A 17,926-nucleotide genomic window follows, 5' to 3' on the forward strand; every position below is an offset into this window, starting at 1 on the left:
TTTCTTCACTTTTATCATTAGTCATGTTATTTTAGTACGTTCGAGCTCAAAGTATCACAGTAATATAATGTGTAGTGCAGTCATCAACTCATTTTTGCTTAACGTAACCCTTACTGGTTTAGTTTAACAGAGACCTGTCAATCAAATTACGTCTTTTACGTTAGTGAGACGTGATGAATTGTGAGTGACGGGGTTTTACATTACATTTGTTTCTCATCGCTTTATTGTGCACTTTTTGCACAGAAATTAGCATGTTTTTTACTGTGGACATTGAAAATGATGCATGCGTTTTTTCAAGGGTTAAAGTCATCGGTTAATTTCCACTTTGAAAAGATTTCTGAACATTTTACACATATTTTCGGACTGTTTTGATCCATATTCCTGTGAAATTGATTTATCTTTATTTTATTTTGTCATTATTCTTTTTTTAAAGAGATAAAAATGGTCCTTATCAACCTTGCCATGACAATAAAATTCTCATTATTTTGGCAGTTAAAATTTGGGCTGGTTTTTGTTGAAGTGGGCGGGTTTTGGTGAGCTTTTGGGCTGGAAATCGTCAACCTGATCTGGCAACACTGTTTGCCTTATGTGTCAGACACACGGGTCCAGATCCAGAAGTGAAAACTGTGTTGATAAGCTTTGTGTTTTTGACTTGTTTCCATGCGTTTGTTGAGGAGCGTTTATAGTGAACTGTCGTCTCCTCAGATGGTGGTGTTATAGTGCAGAGCTCAGTGTTTGAGATACACGCCCATGTTCTTTTTCAGACTTACGTAACTTGGCAGCGAACAGGGGTCCAGATGGCTTGAGACGTAAGATTGCTGGAGGTTTGCACACTCAGACGCCCACAGGCTGTTAGCTGTAGAGACAGAGAAGAAGAGCATTTATTCCGTTGTGATGAAGCTATGACATTCTCAACATATCTATGTCTTGTATATATTTGCTTCACGTCTTTATATAGTGTTATTTTATTTTTTAAGTAATACATATATAGCTACAGTATCCACACAGCAAAAATCGCAACTACACAAAATGAAACGGAAGTGAATGTTTGTGTGGAAGTGTGAAAATCAAACCTCAGCTCTGTGAAAAGTGTCTGGTGTGAAAACAAGATGGCAAATGAGCAGTTCTGTTTAGTCTGAATCAAAAGTGAAAATGCTTTAGATTCTGCAGAATATTGATAATTCGGTTTCCTGTGATGTAGGTTATATCTAAAACAGGAGTAATGTCCCGATGATTATGTCAGTAATTTTTAGTGCGTTCGTTTCGAATCCGAGTAGTGTTATAGAAATTCTATTATAGTCATATTTTTGCTGTAACTGTTTGGTGGCAAGTGATTATAAAACCACATTAGAGTCTACACTAAACATTAAAAACTGATTTCAGGACAAAAGGATCAATCACAAATGTCAGGTTCTGGGATGTTGTCACGTTTTGTTATAATTAATTAGGCTACTTGTACAAATTACATGTGAAGCTGGACCACAAAACCAGTCATAAGGGTCAGTTTTTTAATTGAGATTTAAACATAATGAAAGAATATTATTGAATTATTAACTATTTGGGAATCTTTGGGTGCAAAAAAATCAAAATATTGAGAAAATCACCTTTAAAGTTGTTCAAATGAAGTTGCTTATTACTAATCAAAAATTAGGCTTTGATATATTTACAGTAGGACATTTACAAAATATCTTCATGGAACATAATCTTTACCTAATATCTTAATGATTTTTGGCATAAAAGAAAAAATCTATAATTTTGATTTATACAATGTATTTTTGGCTATTGTTATAAATATACCCGTGCTATTGTGGTCCAGGGTCACATATCTATTGGTCAAAACCAGTAACATTTTCTTCCTTTTTATAATTCATTTATAATTCATTTCAAAGTGAAGTGAAACATTGTGACAAATTGACCAAGTGAAACAAGTGTGACATCTTGCTGCTGAGGCAATGAATTTTGTCCTAATTTCTGGGCAATAAAGATGGAATGGTTCAGTATCTCTTTTTTTTCCTTTTTAAATCAGATACAAATTGACACTTAAGTCCAGTCTGAGAAATATTCACTGGAGTAAAAAAGTGACAACCACTCAGTGTCTTGTGTCTCCCTTCAGCTGCTCAAACTGATCATACTTCTCTGAAGGTGTTAAAGTTAGTACTGTTAAAAATCGCTCCCTATTGAGCGTGTACAAATTTAATATCAAGGAGTCACCCATGAGTGATGAAAATACATGGCACATGAATGTTTAATGTACATAATCAGTTTGCACATGTTTTGTTTACATTTCAAAAGCCACAAATTTCATATGCAACTATTGTGAAATATTCATCCAGCATTTTCAGACTAAACCACAATGTTTTTTCAGGTTCTGTGAAGAGATCAATTAAAACGGCAAAGCATTTCATTTGTGGTTGAAGCCAAGGCAGGGCTTGTAACATCGCATATTTGGAATATTTTTTTTTACTGAACTCTGCAGTGGAGAAAAATACATTCACATAGAGAGAACAGCAAAAGTAAGTTACGAAAGAAATATAGAAATAAAGAAAAAAGATGACACCAGCCGTCATTATGCTACTCTTCTTTCAGTGCTGCTGTGTCTCAGGTAAGAAAACATATTTAAGTTCATAAGATGAGGATCTAAATACAGAATCGCTGTAAATGTAATACGGACTTCAATTCTTTAGTAACACTTTACAATCGCATCAAGCCGTTAACAACTATATAGTGCTTAACAGATCTTTATTGCACATATCGATTTTTCTTTAATGCTAAAAATCATTAGGATATTAAGTAAAGATCATGTTCCATGAAGATATTTTGTAAATTTTCTACTGTAAATATATCAAAACCTAAATTTTGATTAGTAATATGCATTGCTAAGAACTTTATTTAGACTTAAAAGGTGATTTTCTCAATATTGAGATTTTTTTTTGCACCCTCAGATTCCAGATTTTCAAGTATTGTCCTATCCTAACAAACCATATGTCAATAAAAAGCTTATTCAGTTTTCAGATTATGTATAAATCTCAATTTCAAAAAATGGACCCGTATGGACTGGTTTTGTGGTCCATGGTCACATATATAAATATTTTAATAATATGTGTATTGTACACCACCTTTTCACATTCTCAGTAAACCTTATTCTTATTGGACCTTAAAGGTACAAATTAATATCTAAAGAAAAGATCATATTAGTGCCAAAATGGTACATATCAGTACTTTTTAAAAAGGCACAGTTCCAGTGACAACTTTTGTACCTTTTTTTTCTGAGTGAAAAGTGTTTTGATTGTTTTTTTGTTTTTTTTAAATTTAGAACTAGAATTAGATCTCTCTATTTTATCTCTCTATGATCAAATAAATGTGAGTTTAAGACTTTTTCCAAAAACCTTAAAAAATTACTAAACTCAAAATGTTAAATAGTACAGTACATTAACAGATTGCTACTTCATTAGTAAAAAATTATGATGGAGTGTTATCTTTTACTCTAAATAAACAGGGCAGCTTCTGTTAAGATATAATTTCACTCCTCTGGCTAACCTGGCATTGAAGGTTTCTGTCGATGAAGTCAACAGGCAGCCCAGCAATTTTAACCTGCAAAGGCCAAACAGCAGAGTGGTCCGACAGGTAATAATATGTGTCTTTCTTTTTACAGAGATTAAAAAAAAAAAAAAAAAAAAAAAAAAAGTGTATTTAATATTTGATCTGCCAACTCCAGTGTGTGTTTGCTATAATACCAGCGCTAGACTGCAGCCTCAGGAATCCTCTCAGCAGAAGTACACATAGTATTCTACCGTCCTCTAGTGGTTATATAAATTTAAGACAACAAAGCTATAACAGTATAGTGGTGGGTTTAATCCACATTAAAAGAATAATTCACAAAAACAAACATTACTTAATTATAAACTCTACCTCGTTCAGTTCCAAATCCGTATGCTGTTGTTATTAAACACAAAAGGAGAAACGTACAGAATCGTCACGCTCTTTTTTTCTCACAGCAACAGCATTGACGTAAAATCTTCGTCAAGAACAGCCTAAAGTTTGGGTTTGTAACTTCTGACAATTTAATTGAGAATATATTCTATTTTTATTTTGCTTGGCAGGCAGTTTATTCATAAATTTAGCCATGACTAAAAACGCTATAACTGATTTTAAAGCTACAGCGGAGGTCAAAAGTTATCAAACAGTAATACTAGTTTGAATGAAGTTAAATTACAAAGTCTGCTCTTTCTAATTGAAGATCACACGGGTACGGGATAATACGTATGATATCCTGCTTGATTTCGGAATAAAGGAGACAGTCTGTCGGAAACATACCAGGAGACCATACCTGGATAGGTGCCCTTTCAAACAGGGACGTCTTACGGTAAGACAAGGCTTTAATGTTTTTACTGTCTTCTGGTTGTTGCAGGTCAGACATACACTTCGCCAACATTGCACTAGGATATTTCTCACCTTTTCTTCTTTTTCTCAAGTCTCAGGAATTGTGCTCAAGTCTTGTGCGTGTTGGCAGCAGATCTGTAACTCCTCTGGGCATCAGTTGTATTGCTGATACAGCTTCACTTGAGTCCAGCTCAGAGTCCAGCAGTGAAGAGGTCATTATCCGGGGGACAAGACGGGTTTCTAGGGGCTCTTCCTCTTAAGGAGTCATTCTGTGTCAAGGACAGTTTGACTGCTCCAGATTACTGCTGTGATTTCCTTAAATGTGACAGACAAGACTGATGTTTCAAATAAAACTAACTTTGTTTGGCTTTAAACAAGATGCATTTTCAACCAAAATAATATAATCAAATCTAATCAAAATGTCCTTATTTTTCTGTATATGCTGTATTACCGTGGTAAACGTAGACTGTCTATAATCAAATTAAATGTGTAGTAGTTAATTGTTGTGGTATAGCCTTAATCTCTCGAGCAACATTCAACCCAAGACATTCTTTTACAGCTTAATCAGGCACATAAACTTGTAGATTTTAAAACAGTATGCATGTATTAGAGTGTATTGTCCATAGTGGACTAACATTGTAAATCAGAGAATTCACCATAAGAAGCTTTTAATTGTATGATGACGATGAACCATCAAAAGAACAAGAACTTGGACAACGTTCTGTGATTTACACATTTATATTGTTCAGTTTAAATGTAACAGACATTTACTTCCCCATTTATTTAACTAAAGGTTCCTGACTTTAAGAAGCAGCATTAGCTCTGAACTCCTCCTCCCCCTGTAAAGAGAACTCTATCTGTTCCTACATTTCATCGCTCAGGCTTTCAAAACTGAAAGGGTTTTGGAGATGCAAAACCAACAGGAATACATTTTCTCAACCTACGCATTCAAGTTTGCTCGAGGGATGACAATGATAGTAGGCACACAGTGATTTTTTTGCATTGTAAGTCAAGTAAACTTGACATGACACCTTTTATTTTGTGGCTATGGTCCTAAAACCCTACAAAGTGTTCAATCTTAGGCAACCATACTATGGAAGCATGCATGCTAGATCAATGTCAGTACATTGTGGCATTGACATGACATGAAAGATAGATGTTCCAGATATGTGACACATTAATACAGCACTGAGTATAGACAGAGGTCAAAATAAGGAGAACGACATCACTTCCTAGTGTGTGTGTGTGTGTGTGTGTGTGTGTGTGTGTGTGTGTGTTTCACCCATGCAGAGCTAACGCACACTGATAAAGTCAGGAACTGCAGCTGTATGTACAGATAGATAGCAATGTAACCAACATAAACAGACATCACATCCCATCCCAGACACGGGCCAGCTACACACCGAGATGCACTCGAGCGGTAACGGTCTCGTTTTCATCTTTGTCTAACATTTGGACATCTTTATGAAAAGTAAGGGTCCACAGCGACACAACATAACAGATTTATCAATAACAATGGTAGTTGGTTTTTTTTTTTTCTTTCTTGACATTTTAGTGGAAGTTTTTAAACCATTTAAATTAAATGTGGAAAATTTTGTAGAATACTTCATTTCGAATGTATGCTACACAAGTGCAGTTCCCACACTGGGATTTGCACAAGCTAGGGCGGCGCTATTACCAAGCCCTCGCTGTTTTTCTGAGAGTGGATCAACCAAATCACTCAGACGAAATGCGTGCACGCACACACACAAGCATCGGTTCAACAACCCTGATTTTCTATTCACGTTTAACGCTTACAGTCAAGGGTTTCAAAACTAAACTTTAAAATAAGAATATATTTCAGGTATTAAATAATTTCATATAAAAAAGTACAAGTTCCCTCCCACCCCAGAGTTCCACATATATATTTTATTATACATATACATTATCCCCTTTCCTCACAGCAGTGTCCATGCAGTACCTATAATAACAACGTCAGTCTCTTTTTCTCAGTATTTTTGTATATCTGCTACACGTAATAGCAAAGCGGCACAAACACGCAGAGAAGCATATGTATAGATGGTTTGGCTTTTTCATACTGTGGTTATAATCTGGGGTTAAAATGAGTATTATTTTAATGCAGACGTTTCAGAAGATAAACGGAGTGGAAAAGGAGAGTCGCATATCTGTACTCAGCACATGTCCCAACTACCACTCGCTTGTCAGTTTAGTGTTTTGGTCCCGTTTGGGTGGAGCCGGCGGAGGCCCCCGCCGTAACGTTGCATAGCCTGAGATGTTGGCGCTCATGTATCCACCCTTTTTCTGCTGGCCCAGCAGCAGCTCTGGCGGAGGGGGCGGAAGGGCCATATCGTCCATGGTGGTTACTGGCTCCAGCTTGGCCGAGATTCTGGAGGACGTGAGGGAGCCATGTCGAGTCATGGACTTCCTTTTAAGAGTTCTGTTGAGGTCTTCCAAGAAGTTGGGCTGGATCGGCATACTGGCCTTGGGGGAAGTTGGTGGGATCTGAGAGTTAAAAGAGGACAGAGGCATCTGTTGAGGAGGCGGAGAAAGGACAAGCGGCTCGGGTGGGCCACTGCTGCGGCGGTGCATAGTCGGAGGGGCCATTTTCTTCAAGGAGCTTTGCTTCCATGAGGATGTGGAGCTGGAGGAGTGTTGGGGTTGAGGGTTCACCACGGCCACTTTGGGAGCCCCGGTGTGCAGTTCTGAAGGGAGAGGTGGAGGAGGCAGGAGTTCTGAGTCTGGCGGCGGAGGGGGAAAGTCACACTCAGGAGGAGGGGAGGGGAAGTCCACGCTGGATAGGTGATATTGGCCTTGCTTCCCCTGGAGAGCCAGAGGCAGAGTAGCTAAGTTGATCTTGCCTGGTTTTGGTGCTGCACGAGGTCCTGTGGAGTCCTTGGAAGGGGATCCTGTCGTAGAGGATGGTGTTGAAAAGGAGCTGGGTTGGGCTTGACTGGTTTGGGCAAACATGCTGACCAGATCCTCCACTTTCTTTGACTCCTGGTACTCCACGGAGGAGGCGGACTTCATGCTGGAGTTGCGCTGTGGGGTTGGAGGGGGCTTCTTCCCTCCTGAACCAGTTGAAGAATTAGACGACGTCGATGGGGACTTCTTGATCGGTGATCCCATCTTGCCAGAAGGCTGTGGGGCAGGAGGAGGACTTGGAGCAGGAGGTGGAGGGAAATCAAGGGCACTCTCTGGTGGCGGTGGAGGAAATTCAGGAGACTGTGGTTGAGCCTGTCCTCCTGGTTGCCATTTTGGTTTGGTCTTTACCACAGGAGGAGATAAGGGACCTTTGGATCCATCAGGGGTGTCAGGGAACTGATTTACAATCTGCTTTACGAGCGATTGTGTTGGAGAGATGGGGGCAGAAACTGATGGAGATTTGGAAGAAAGGCTATACTGCTTGGGAAGGGTAGGTGGAGGTTGATTAGGACTGTGACCAGTGGAGAGGCTTTGCTGTTTCTTCATGGTGGCCGAAGGAGTTGGAGACAAAGAAGGTGGCACAGGGGAAACGGGGGAAATCCCGTGGGAGGGTTTTGGAGCCGTTTGGGGTGGAAACCCACCGGTGAATGTTTTAGGCGGGGCGAGTGGACCTGACTGCTGAGGCGGTGGAGAGAAACACACCGGGGGAGGTGGTGGAGGCTCTTCATCTTGTTGGACAGGTGAGAAGTCATAGGACATATTAGGAAACTTCTGAGCTAAGAACTGCTGGAGCCCATTGGTGCTGAGGGGAGGTGAGTATTTTAACTGTTCTGGGGGTGGTGGTGGAGGCAAGTTGCCATTACTGTGTAGGTGAGGTGGCAGCTGATCTTCCTCTGGAGGTGGAGGAGGAGCATAATGAGGGCTAAGAGGGGCGTGTTTTAACACCGCCATGGCTGACCCTGGCACTGGCATCTCTGGAGGAGGCGGTGGTGGTGGGGGTGGAGGGGGACTGCTGGCAGCATCTGCCATGTTATTCATTACAGGTTTGAGACTTTGTGGAGGCGGTGTAGGGGGCATAAGCTGCTGCTGTGCTGCCAATAAGGGGGTCTGTTTGTAATGACTCGGAGCCTGGGAGATGTTTTGCAACCTTGCAAGGGTGCTGTATTTAGTGAACATAACCGGTGTGGAGTGGTGCGTGGGGTTGGGGAGAGGCGGAGGTGGTGGAGGAGGTGGTGGTGGAGATGGGGGCGAGGAAGGGGACACTGGGGACACACCACTGTAGCTGCTACGAGACTGGAAAGACTGGGGCAGTGGGGGAAGCTGTAGAGGGTAAGAGGCTCTAGCAGGCTGTGCTGGTGGGCCATCCATTCTCATCTGTGGATATGACAGAAATGATTCAATTAGAACAGGAGTATGAATGAGATTTACTTTTTGAAGGATATGTATTATTAGATATACAGCAGACTGCAATTAAAAGTGTGAAATGACATGAAATGTTACAGGAAATGTTATGAAGTCTTAAGGGAGAAGCTAAGAACTGTTAGTATTAATTAAGGTTTGCTCTTCCAAACTCAGACACTTTAAACAGAATCATTTAGATGTTGAGCTCAATCTAAAAACCTGTTTTTTTTTTGTGCTTACCTTCTCCAACTGATAACACACCAAACCAAAACACTCCAAACGTTATGTAATGGGTTATTTAAAATACAAAACACCAGTGCACTGTCTGTTAAGAGTTAACACAAACTATTACAACAGGTGTCTCACACCAGTGCCCGATTACCCAGCATTCAAAAAAACAACTAAGATGAACTTCCCACCGCACACATCATATCAGTGGTTAGTTGCTTTAGAGGTTCACATGTGAGGATTATATTAAATATAAACGGCTAGAGTGTGAGGTTTCACCACACTGCTAACCTCAATCCCCACCAGTGTATAGCCTTTCCAGACTTGATATTCTCTTCCTGGGTAGACAAACAGAGAGGGGACCAATTAACAAGTAATATATCTGGGGACAGTGCGACAAGTAATGTCCCACAATCACCCAAAAGGTTTGTATTGTGGCTTATGTCCTCTGAGTAATTAAACTTAACACTTGGAAGAAGCTGACAATATGTCATATCCTGATTTAACAAATTCCACTGACAAGAGCATTTAATTAAGAAGCATCACTGATGCTTCAGAAGGAAACACGATGCATTAAGAGCCGGGCGTGAAAACTTTTGAACAATATGTTATGTGTATATTTTTTTTAAATAGTACTGCCCTTCAAAAGCTACAGAAGATACTTACATGTTTTCTAGAAGACAAAAGTTACATTTACCCTGATCTTCAAATTTAAAGTTTTCACCCCGGGCTCTTAATGCATCGTGTTTCCTTCTGGAGCATCATATGCATATGCATACGAGTCCCTCAGTTGTCCTCCGTGTGAAAAAATGATTCTCAAGTGTATGTAAACTTTTGAATGGGGTAATTTTTTTTAAATAAATTCAACTATTATTTTCTCTTGTAGACTATATGTAAACGTCTTTTATGTGAAATATCTTATTCAGGTCAGTACTTCATAAAAAACAACATGCATTTTGTATGATTCCTCTTATTTTGGTAAAATTATGAACATTTTGCAGATTCTGCGAGGTGTATGTCAACTTTTGACTTCAGCTGTATATTATACAAAATGGATTAAGAGACAGAAGAGATGATAATGACACCATGATGAAGAAACAGAGGTGAAACAAAGCAGAGCAAGTAAAGAGACAAGTAAAGTTCTTCAATGGTCACCTTGGGTTCATCTGTCTGATTGCCTCTCTTCCAGGCCTCAGAGAAGATGGAGCTGACCACACTCTGAGAGCGCACATGACCAGAGGATGTAGTCTCTGACACACCACTATCTGATTGGCTGGAGTGGTTGGATTGAGACTCTGTAGGCGTGAATCACAATGGATCAATAAGTCAAATAAAAAGGTGAACACAGACATAAACAATACACAAGCCTGTCTCATTTGAGTTTCCTATATTTTTGCTGCTGTGCTGCTGAACTCACCTGGCAGACTGGAGGAGCTGGAACCAGACTTGATACTGGAGCTGGACAGGGAGGACCAGTCATGAGCAGCCTCCGTGCGTTTCATAGCTTCCTGGTAGTTTAAATACAGCTGCTTCCCATACTGCATTACAAATCACACAGATTGAGCCACAAATGTATAGCTATATACATTTTATATGTGATATGTCATCATAACAAGATGTTACCTTGGCAATGCGTATTCCGTTGACCCACTGATGCAGCGTTCTGACATCATCACAGCACAGGTACTTGATGTACTGTGATTTCTTCTGAATCTGTGGGTGCTGTGTGGCAAAATCAGAGACGTTACCTATACTGATGCATTTCATTGTCTGTGTACAAAGCATATAGCAATAGTTTGATATCCTCATATCAGTTATAGACACATCAGCACATGTATCAGCCTAGACCAGAGTATTTTCAGCTTCAGCTGGCTCACCCACAATCTAATCACCAAATGATCACATATTAAACACAAAACTGGCAAGCACTACCAAAAAAAAGTGTACATTTGAAACTGCCTGAATAGCTTTTTGACAATTTCTGACCTTTCCAATTTCTGACAATGCTGTCTTTACAAAGTATCAGTTTGATACAATAAATGCTTCTTTGCCAAAGTGGGATTAAACGTCTGTAATTTGTATAATGTTGCTGATGTTGAATTAGATTTTCTGGCATAATATTGTGGTATAAACGGTTACAAATGAACTCATGTCTAAATAGAGCATAAAAACACATTGTTTGGGTCACGTTTCACATGGACTCTTTCTAAGCAAGCAATTCTTCACAATAAGTGTGGTCAGTCCTTTATATGCTGTAGTCAAATATTTGTCTATGCAAGAATAAGGTCAGAAAAGCCAGATAAATGTTTTGTCAAAAGAAGCCAAACACTGACCAAAACGGTCTATATTTATGTTTGTCTCACTTCTGTGGCTTTAATTTCCTTCTGAGGGTGTCTAGACAACCCGAAGAAATATGTTGTTCAGTCCAGAATCATAAATTGTAATGCAGAGCAAGATCTGGCTTGTACAAATCCCAGTGCTTAAAATGTCCTCTGGCAAAAACCTTTTACTGCTGTCTGCTTTAGCCATATAGGCAAGTGGAAATCTAGAAAATGCAAGCAGCTTGTGATAAACTGTAGAGATATGGACAGGCAAATGCTTGTTTTACTGCTTCCATTGCTTACAAATGATTTTTATTCATTTAGGTACAGTTGAATTCTGCAGAATCCACAAAACGTTAATTATTTGGCCAAAATAAGAGGGATCATACAAAATGCATGTTACTTTTTTTTTTTAGTGCTGACCTGAATAGGATATTTTACATAAAATAAATTTGCATATAGTCCACAAGAGAAAATAATAGTTGAATTTAAAAAATGACCCCGTTCAAAAGGTTCTTAATACTAAATTGTTACCTGAATTTTCCACAGCTGTTTTTTTTTCTTGTTGTCATTTAGTGATAGCTTGTTTGTCCCACAAATTCTTTGGATTTTCAGCATTTTTGTGTATTTGAACCCTTTTCAACAATGACTGTAGGATTTTGAGATCTAGCTTTTCATACTGGGGACAACTGTAACTATTACAGGGTTCAAATACACAAAAACGCTCCCAAAATTTGGGGGGCTTGAAGGATTTTTCCAATGAACAGCAGGCAGTTTAACTGTTCAGGACAAACAAGGGACTCATGAACAACTATCACTAAACAAAAACACAGCTGTGAATCATTCAGTCAATCATTAACTTATTTTCCTCATCAGGAACAAATCAGTGTCTAAAATGTGACTGACATCTGATAACGAGGAATAACAACTTTGATACTTTTTAGTCAATATTCATAACTGCATAAAAACAGACGATACATGTCTGATACTATGCATTGTAAGGTGATTGTCAACCCTCACCTTCAGGACCATGCAGTAGTCAGTTGGGGCTTTATACTTGCTGCGGTAGTCCTGTCCCAAGTATATGTTAACATGATCCAGCTGCAGGAAGCAAACCAGGTCTCTAGAGGCCTACAGATGACACCAGATGAAAAGAAAAAGACTGCATGTTAGAACATAAAGGAAAAACTTTGTTTGTAAATGCATCTGTAGGGAATGCTGGCAATAACACTACAACAAATTATAAATAAACAGATTGTCTACATTCATATGTTTGTATCTTATTTTCTACTATTATCAGAAAGATTAATTATGTTATAATTATTTTAAAAACATTACACCACACAGTTAGACTTGCTTAATACATTTTTTTGATTATACTGTGACAATGAAAATTATTGGCTTAAAATGAGCTATTAAATAACCAAAAATGCAATTATGACCTAAATTGAGCCAAATGTTACTTCACTGTTGAATCCACTAGGGGGAGCACTACATGTGTGTAAAGTGCATTGGATTAGACCATAGAAATAGGCAAGACAGGTTGAATAGCATGAAGCAAAGAGGGTCCTGAATGTTCTTTTTTGACATTCTGTACTTGTCTCGTAGAATCAGACGGTTCAAATGTGTTAAGTATGAAACAGGATGCAGATGGGCAGCAGCTGTCAAACCCAGAGTGATGACCTGAGGATGTACAGCAGCTGCTCTTTTCTCTCTCTCTCCATCACCCTCTGCCTCTCTGTGGTCTGTGGATAATGAGCAGTCACTGGCCCATACCTCCTCTGAACTTGACCTCATTAAGCTGATATCTGAACATGGATTTGTTAAGCACAGAGTCAGCGGGCCCTTTATCTCTTGAAAAGCGCAGGAGTTATGATATGCGACTGACAGCAAGCGTGTTCATGCTTCAGCTCTTAAATCTTATTCACATTTGCACATTCACAAGATGTGCTTTTGCCAGATTTGACATCAATGATGCCAAACGTCATTGGTCATCATGTCTTGCACCCAATGCACCTAATGTGAATATATGCACAAACCAAGTGTTATTTTAGCATTATTTATATACAATATGTGACCCTGGACGTCAAAACCAGTCATAGGTAGCACAGGTATATTCGTAGCAATAGCCAAGAATACATTGTATGGGTCAAAATGATCAAATTTCTTTTATGCCAATAATCATTAGGATATTAAGATCATGTTCCATGAAGATATTTTTTAAATTTCATATCATAAATATGTCAAAACTTAATTTTTGATTAGTAATATGCATTGCTAAGAACTTCATTTAGACAACTTTAAAGGCGATTTTCTCCATATTTTAGTTTTTTATTTATATATATATATATATATATATATATATATATATGTGTGACCCTGGACCACAAAACCAGTCATAAGGTTAAATTTTACAAAACTGAGATGTATACATCATATGAAAGCTCAATAAATAAGCTTTCTTTTGATGTATAGTTTGTTAGGATAGGACAATATTTGGTCGAGATATGTCTATTTGAAAATCTGGAATCTGAGGGTGCAAAAAAATCAAAATACTGAGAAAATCATCTTTAAAGTTCTCCAAATTAAGTTCTTAACAATGCATATTACTAATCAAAAATTACATTTTGATATATTTATACTAGGAATTTTACAAAAAATCTTCATGGAACATGATCTTTACTTAATTTCCTAATGATTTTTAGCATAAAAGAAAAATCAATAATTTTGACCCATACAATGTATTTTTGGCTATTGCTACAAATATACCCCAGCGACTTTTGGTTTTGTGGTCCAGGGTCACATATATATTTATATAGAGATGTAATTCATTTGATTTCAGTTTGAGTATTTTTTCTATTTCTAGTCTTAAACAGTTAGTAGCCAATACAACATTTGCAATTTTCGTTAAGTTTTTCATAAAATACATTTTATTTTAGCTCTTTCAATTATTAAAAAACCTTTTTTACTCATTTTAGGTAACAAAATTGAACACATTTATTCAAGGGAAAGATTTTCAGTCAATCCTGATTTAAATCATTTGTTTCTCACACAAAATTCTTGTGTATTATCACTGCTCAGGCCTCATAGTGTGAGTGTATCTGTACATATATGTGTGAACACTTAAGTGCATGCATAATGCAAGAATATGTGCACATAATCATATGTGCATATAACCCCAGAATCTCCTTTCATGCTTTTAGAATCATTTAGTTGGTGATTGGATTAGATTCTGGGACTGAATCCTTAGTGTTAATCTAGCACTATGCACAGAAAACTGAACTGTTGTGATTAGATCATCAGAAAATGTATGTTAATACCAGTTGGAAATAAAGGTAGAAGGTGTAAGAATGTTTGTGTATCAGTCATTGTATTGTCAGTGTGTGACAGAGAAAAGAGAATGAACTTCACAGCAAACAGATTAAGACAGAAGAAAAAGACTCACAACTGACCTTGGCTTTACCCTTTGGCACATAATATAGCCCCGATGCTCGTAACAGAAAGTAGCGCTTCTTCCAGGATTTCTTGCCGTCGTCTTTGAGCCAGAGCACCCCTTCCATCTCAGGCACACTGATAGAGCTTCCACAGAAACACTCCTGCTCAAAAACATACACACAAACACCTTTATCAGTCACTCGAGAGAGTACAACATGCCTGACATGACCTAAATAAGTCACGCTGACTTTAAAACCCAAGAGAAAATGCGTGTAAGGAGGTTCACAGTCTATCTCACCTCCAACAGAGCCTCTTTATTTCTGTCAGCCATCTCACACGTTTCCTTACGCCCCAGCAAATAGTTCTGAGGAAACAGATATTTGAATGTGCTATTTTAAAAGACTTAATACAACGTAAGTGGTTAAACACATGGAATGACTTTTTGTTTTTAGGGTTGCACAGTCTGTCTGTCTGGGGGGGGGTTAAAATGGCCAAAGCAGCAGCCAGAGACTGAGTCTGGGCAGTGAACTCACTTCAACCAGCCTCTGCTGAGATCAATTATTCATTACAGCTCAGCATTTACATGACATTGACCTACATCAGTCACACACCAATAAAACTACTGATCCATAGAGCACTGTACTAGAAGGACATCCATACTGGCAAACCTATATTACTGTCACTCTGAAACTCAGTCACCTTCCTCCTACATATCCATTACAGTCATTGGGGACAAAACTGCACATCACAGCTAGTCATTACATGGGCAATAAAGGACAGTTCACATAAAAATGTAAATGTTGTAATACTGAAAATGAAAGCATTATTCATTGAAAATCTTGACTTTCTTTGTAGCATTTTTTACTATATTTTTATTGAGCAAGGCCAAGGATGCATTTAATTAAAACTAAATACAATTAAATTACAAGTAAATTACAAATAAATGCTGTTCTTATGAACATTTTCTATTCATCAAAAAATCCTGAAAAATGTATTAGGGTTCACAAAAACAAAATATTAAGCAGCCAAAAAAATCTCAAGAAATGTTTCTTGAGCGGCAAATCAGCATATGTTAATGATTTCTGATGGATCATGTGACACTGCCATTACAGAAACAAATAGCGTTTTAAAATATAAGCTGCTGTTCAAAAGTTTGGGATCAGTAAGATCTTTAATGTTTTTTAATGGAGTCTCTTATGATATCAAGGCTATTATTTGATCAGAAATACAGAAAAAAAAACAGTAATATTGTGAAATATTTCAATTTCTAATATTGTTTCCTATTTTAATATACTTTAAAATTTCTGTGATGGAAAACTGAATTTTCATCAGCCATTACTCCAGTCTTTAGTGTCACATGATCCTTCAAAAAAATCATTCTAATATGTTTTTCTTTAATTCTCTGATGAATAAAAAGTTAAAAAGCATTTATTCAAAATAGAAATCTTTTCTAACAATATAAGTATTTACTATCACTTTTTATCCTTTTAACACATCCTTGCTAAATAAAAGAATAGTAGTGTGTATTGTAACAAAATGTATATTTTGAATAAACACTGTTCTTTTAACTTTTTATTTATCAAAGAATCCTGAAAAAACTATCACAGGTCACAAAAAATATTATGCAGCACAATTGTTTTCAACATTGATAATAAATCAACATATTAGAATGATTTCCAAAGGATCAAGTGACACTAAAGACTGGAGTAATGATGCTGAAAATTTAGCTTTGCATCACAGGAATACATTTTAAAGTATATTAAAACAGAAAACAATTTTGCAATAATATTTTACAAAATTACAGATTTATGTATTTTTGATCAAATAGATACAGCCTTGGTAAGCATTAAAAATGTCTTTAAAAAAAGCATGCTGATCCCAGACTTTTGAACAGCAACATAACATTTCTTCTAAATTGTAAAATTTTACATTACTGTTTTTGTTGTAGTTTTTATTAAATAAATGCAGTCTTGGTGAGCATATGATACTACTTTTCAAACACATTTTTAAAAATCTTACTAACTCTAAGTATTTAACAATGCTATTGTACATTTTAGGTAACTTGAAATGTAGTGCAGAAGTAGTATGGAACCATTTTGCTGCTATACTGATCTGGTCATTACTGACAGACAGATGTAGTATTACTTTTAGAATTAGCTGTAGTATTACCTGAGGGTTCTTGAAAAGTGCGTATTTCTCAATGCGTTCGATGAACATCAGTCTGTTGGTGCTGTCCCTGGTCCAGTTCAGCAAGTTCTCAACCAGGTTCTCATGATCCTCGAAGATTCTCTCTGGGAAAACAAAATGCAACCAATATGAAGATAGTGAGACTTCCTATTCAAAAATCAACTATGGACACTATGTCTATTTATCTACCACAGTTGCAGAGCACTTTCATTTCTCCTTGAAAACACAAACTGATGTGGAGGAAAAGTGATTGAGAACTAAATATTAGGTTTAGTAGTCCATGTCTAAAATCATAAAGAAAACAGGACAACAAGAGATCCGATGGTCTGTAAGGAAAAGTGACATTTATCCAAATTACTATAAGCCACTGCTGCCACAGTCCTGCTCTCTTTACTGCATCTACTTCATGGCGGGAAAGTCCCCTGAAGACATTTAGGATGAGAAAGTACGTAACAAATTGCATGCACTAGACAAATTTAAAATAGGTCAAACCTTAAAACCCACTGAGGTAAATCAAAGGTATACTTCTCCAACAATTTCTGCATGACGGCTGGAAGTTCAGTGACACCAGAAGTATTATTTAAACAAAACTTATTATGTATGATAAACATATATATTGAATATGAAAGATCTACGTTATTTAAAAAATCCACATTGTTTTATACATATTTTAGACTATGAGGGCACCATTATGACGTGAAATGGTCACACTTGGTAAGGCACTGGCACTACCTGTTGCTATTTTTATCACAACACAACTGGGAAAATAAAAAACTGATGCGATGACCACAGCAGTGTTGTTTTTGACAACCATCTTAGATTTAGTCTTAGTCTTAGTCTTTTGGACTAAAATGCTTCTTAGTTTTAGTCAAATTTTAGTCACTTCTATATGTGATAGTTTTAGTCCAATTTTAGTCGACGAAAAGTCAAAAAGGTTTTAGTCTAGTTTTAGTCGACGAAAAGTCAAAAAGGTTTTAGTCTAGTTTTAGTCAAAAAAAGGGAAAAGGGTAGTCTTTTAACAAATTAATGTAGGTCAGTAAGTATTTTGCTGT

At 37.3% G+C, this 17,926-nt stretch overlaps 2 protein-coding genes across 4 annotated transcripts in view; one reads left to right on the forward strand and one right to left on the reverse strand.

Annotated features, from left to right (window-relative positions):
• Window positions 1–2,550: 2,550 nt before the first annotated feature.
• LOC141340593 (secreted phosphoprotein 24) lies at window positions 2,551–4,646 on the forward strand. The gene is made up of 4 exons (XM_073845628.1): window positions 2,551–2,602; window positions 3,497–3,624; window positions 4,238–4,363; window positions 4,473–4,646. The coding sequence occupies exons 1-4, from the start codon at window positions 2,551–2,553 to the stop codon at window positions 4,638–4,640; spliced, it is 474 nt and encodes a 157-aa protein (XP_073701729.1). The 3' UTR covers window positions 4,641–4,646.
• A 389-nt stretch (window positions 4,647–5,035) lies between these two features.
• The window catches only part of raph1a (Ras association (RalGDS/AF-6) and pleckstrin homology domains 1a), a 97,531-nt gene continuing 84,640 nt past the window's right edge, over window positions 5,036–17,926 (reverse strand). For 2 of the 3 annotated variants that reach the window (XM_073845949.1, XM_073845947.1), the window contains 8 exons: window positions 16,857–16,978; window positions 14,986–15,051; window positions 14,705–14,848; window positions 12,273–12,383; window positions 10,555–10,653; window positions 10,349–10,469; window positions 10,087–10,226; window positions 5,037–8,676 (listed from right to left, as the gene is read on the reverse strand). In XM_073845949.1, the coding sequence (XP_073702050.1) occupies window positions 6,568–8,676; window positions 10,087–10,226; window positions 10,349–10,469; window positions 10,555–10,653; window positions 12,273–12,383; window positions 14,705–14,848; window positions 14,986–15,051; window positions 16,857–16,978 (2,912 nt within the window). In that variant the 3' untranslated portion in view covers window positions 5,037–6,567. Of the gene's footprint in view, window positions 8,677–10,086; window positions 10,227–10,348; window positions 10,470–10,554; window positions 10,654–12,272; window positions 12,384–14,704; window positions 14,849–14,985; window positions 15,052–16,856; window positions 16,979–17,926 lie in introns of all 3 variants that reach the window. The other variant, XM_073845948.1, reaches the window with a different exon arrangement.

Source organism: Garra rufa, chromosome 8 (assembly GCF_049309525.1).
Source record: "Garra rufa chromosome 8, GarRuf1.0, whole genome shotgun sequence".
Taxonomy (NCBI): domain Eukaryota; kingdom Metazoa; phylum Chordata; class Actinopteri; order Cypriniformes; family Cyprinidae; genus Garra; species Garra rufa.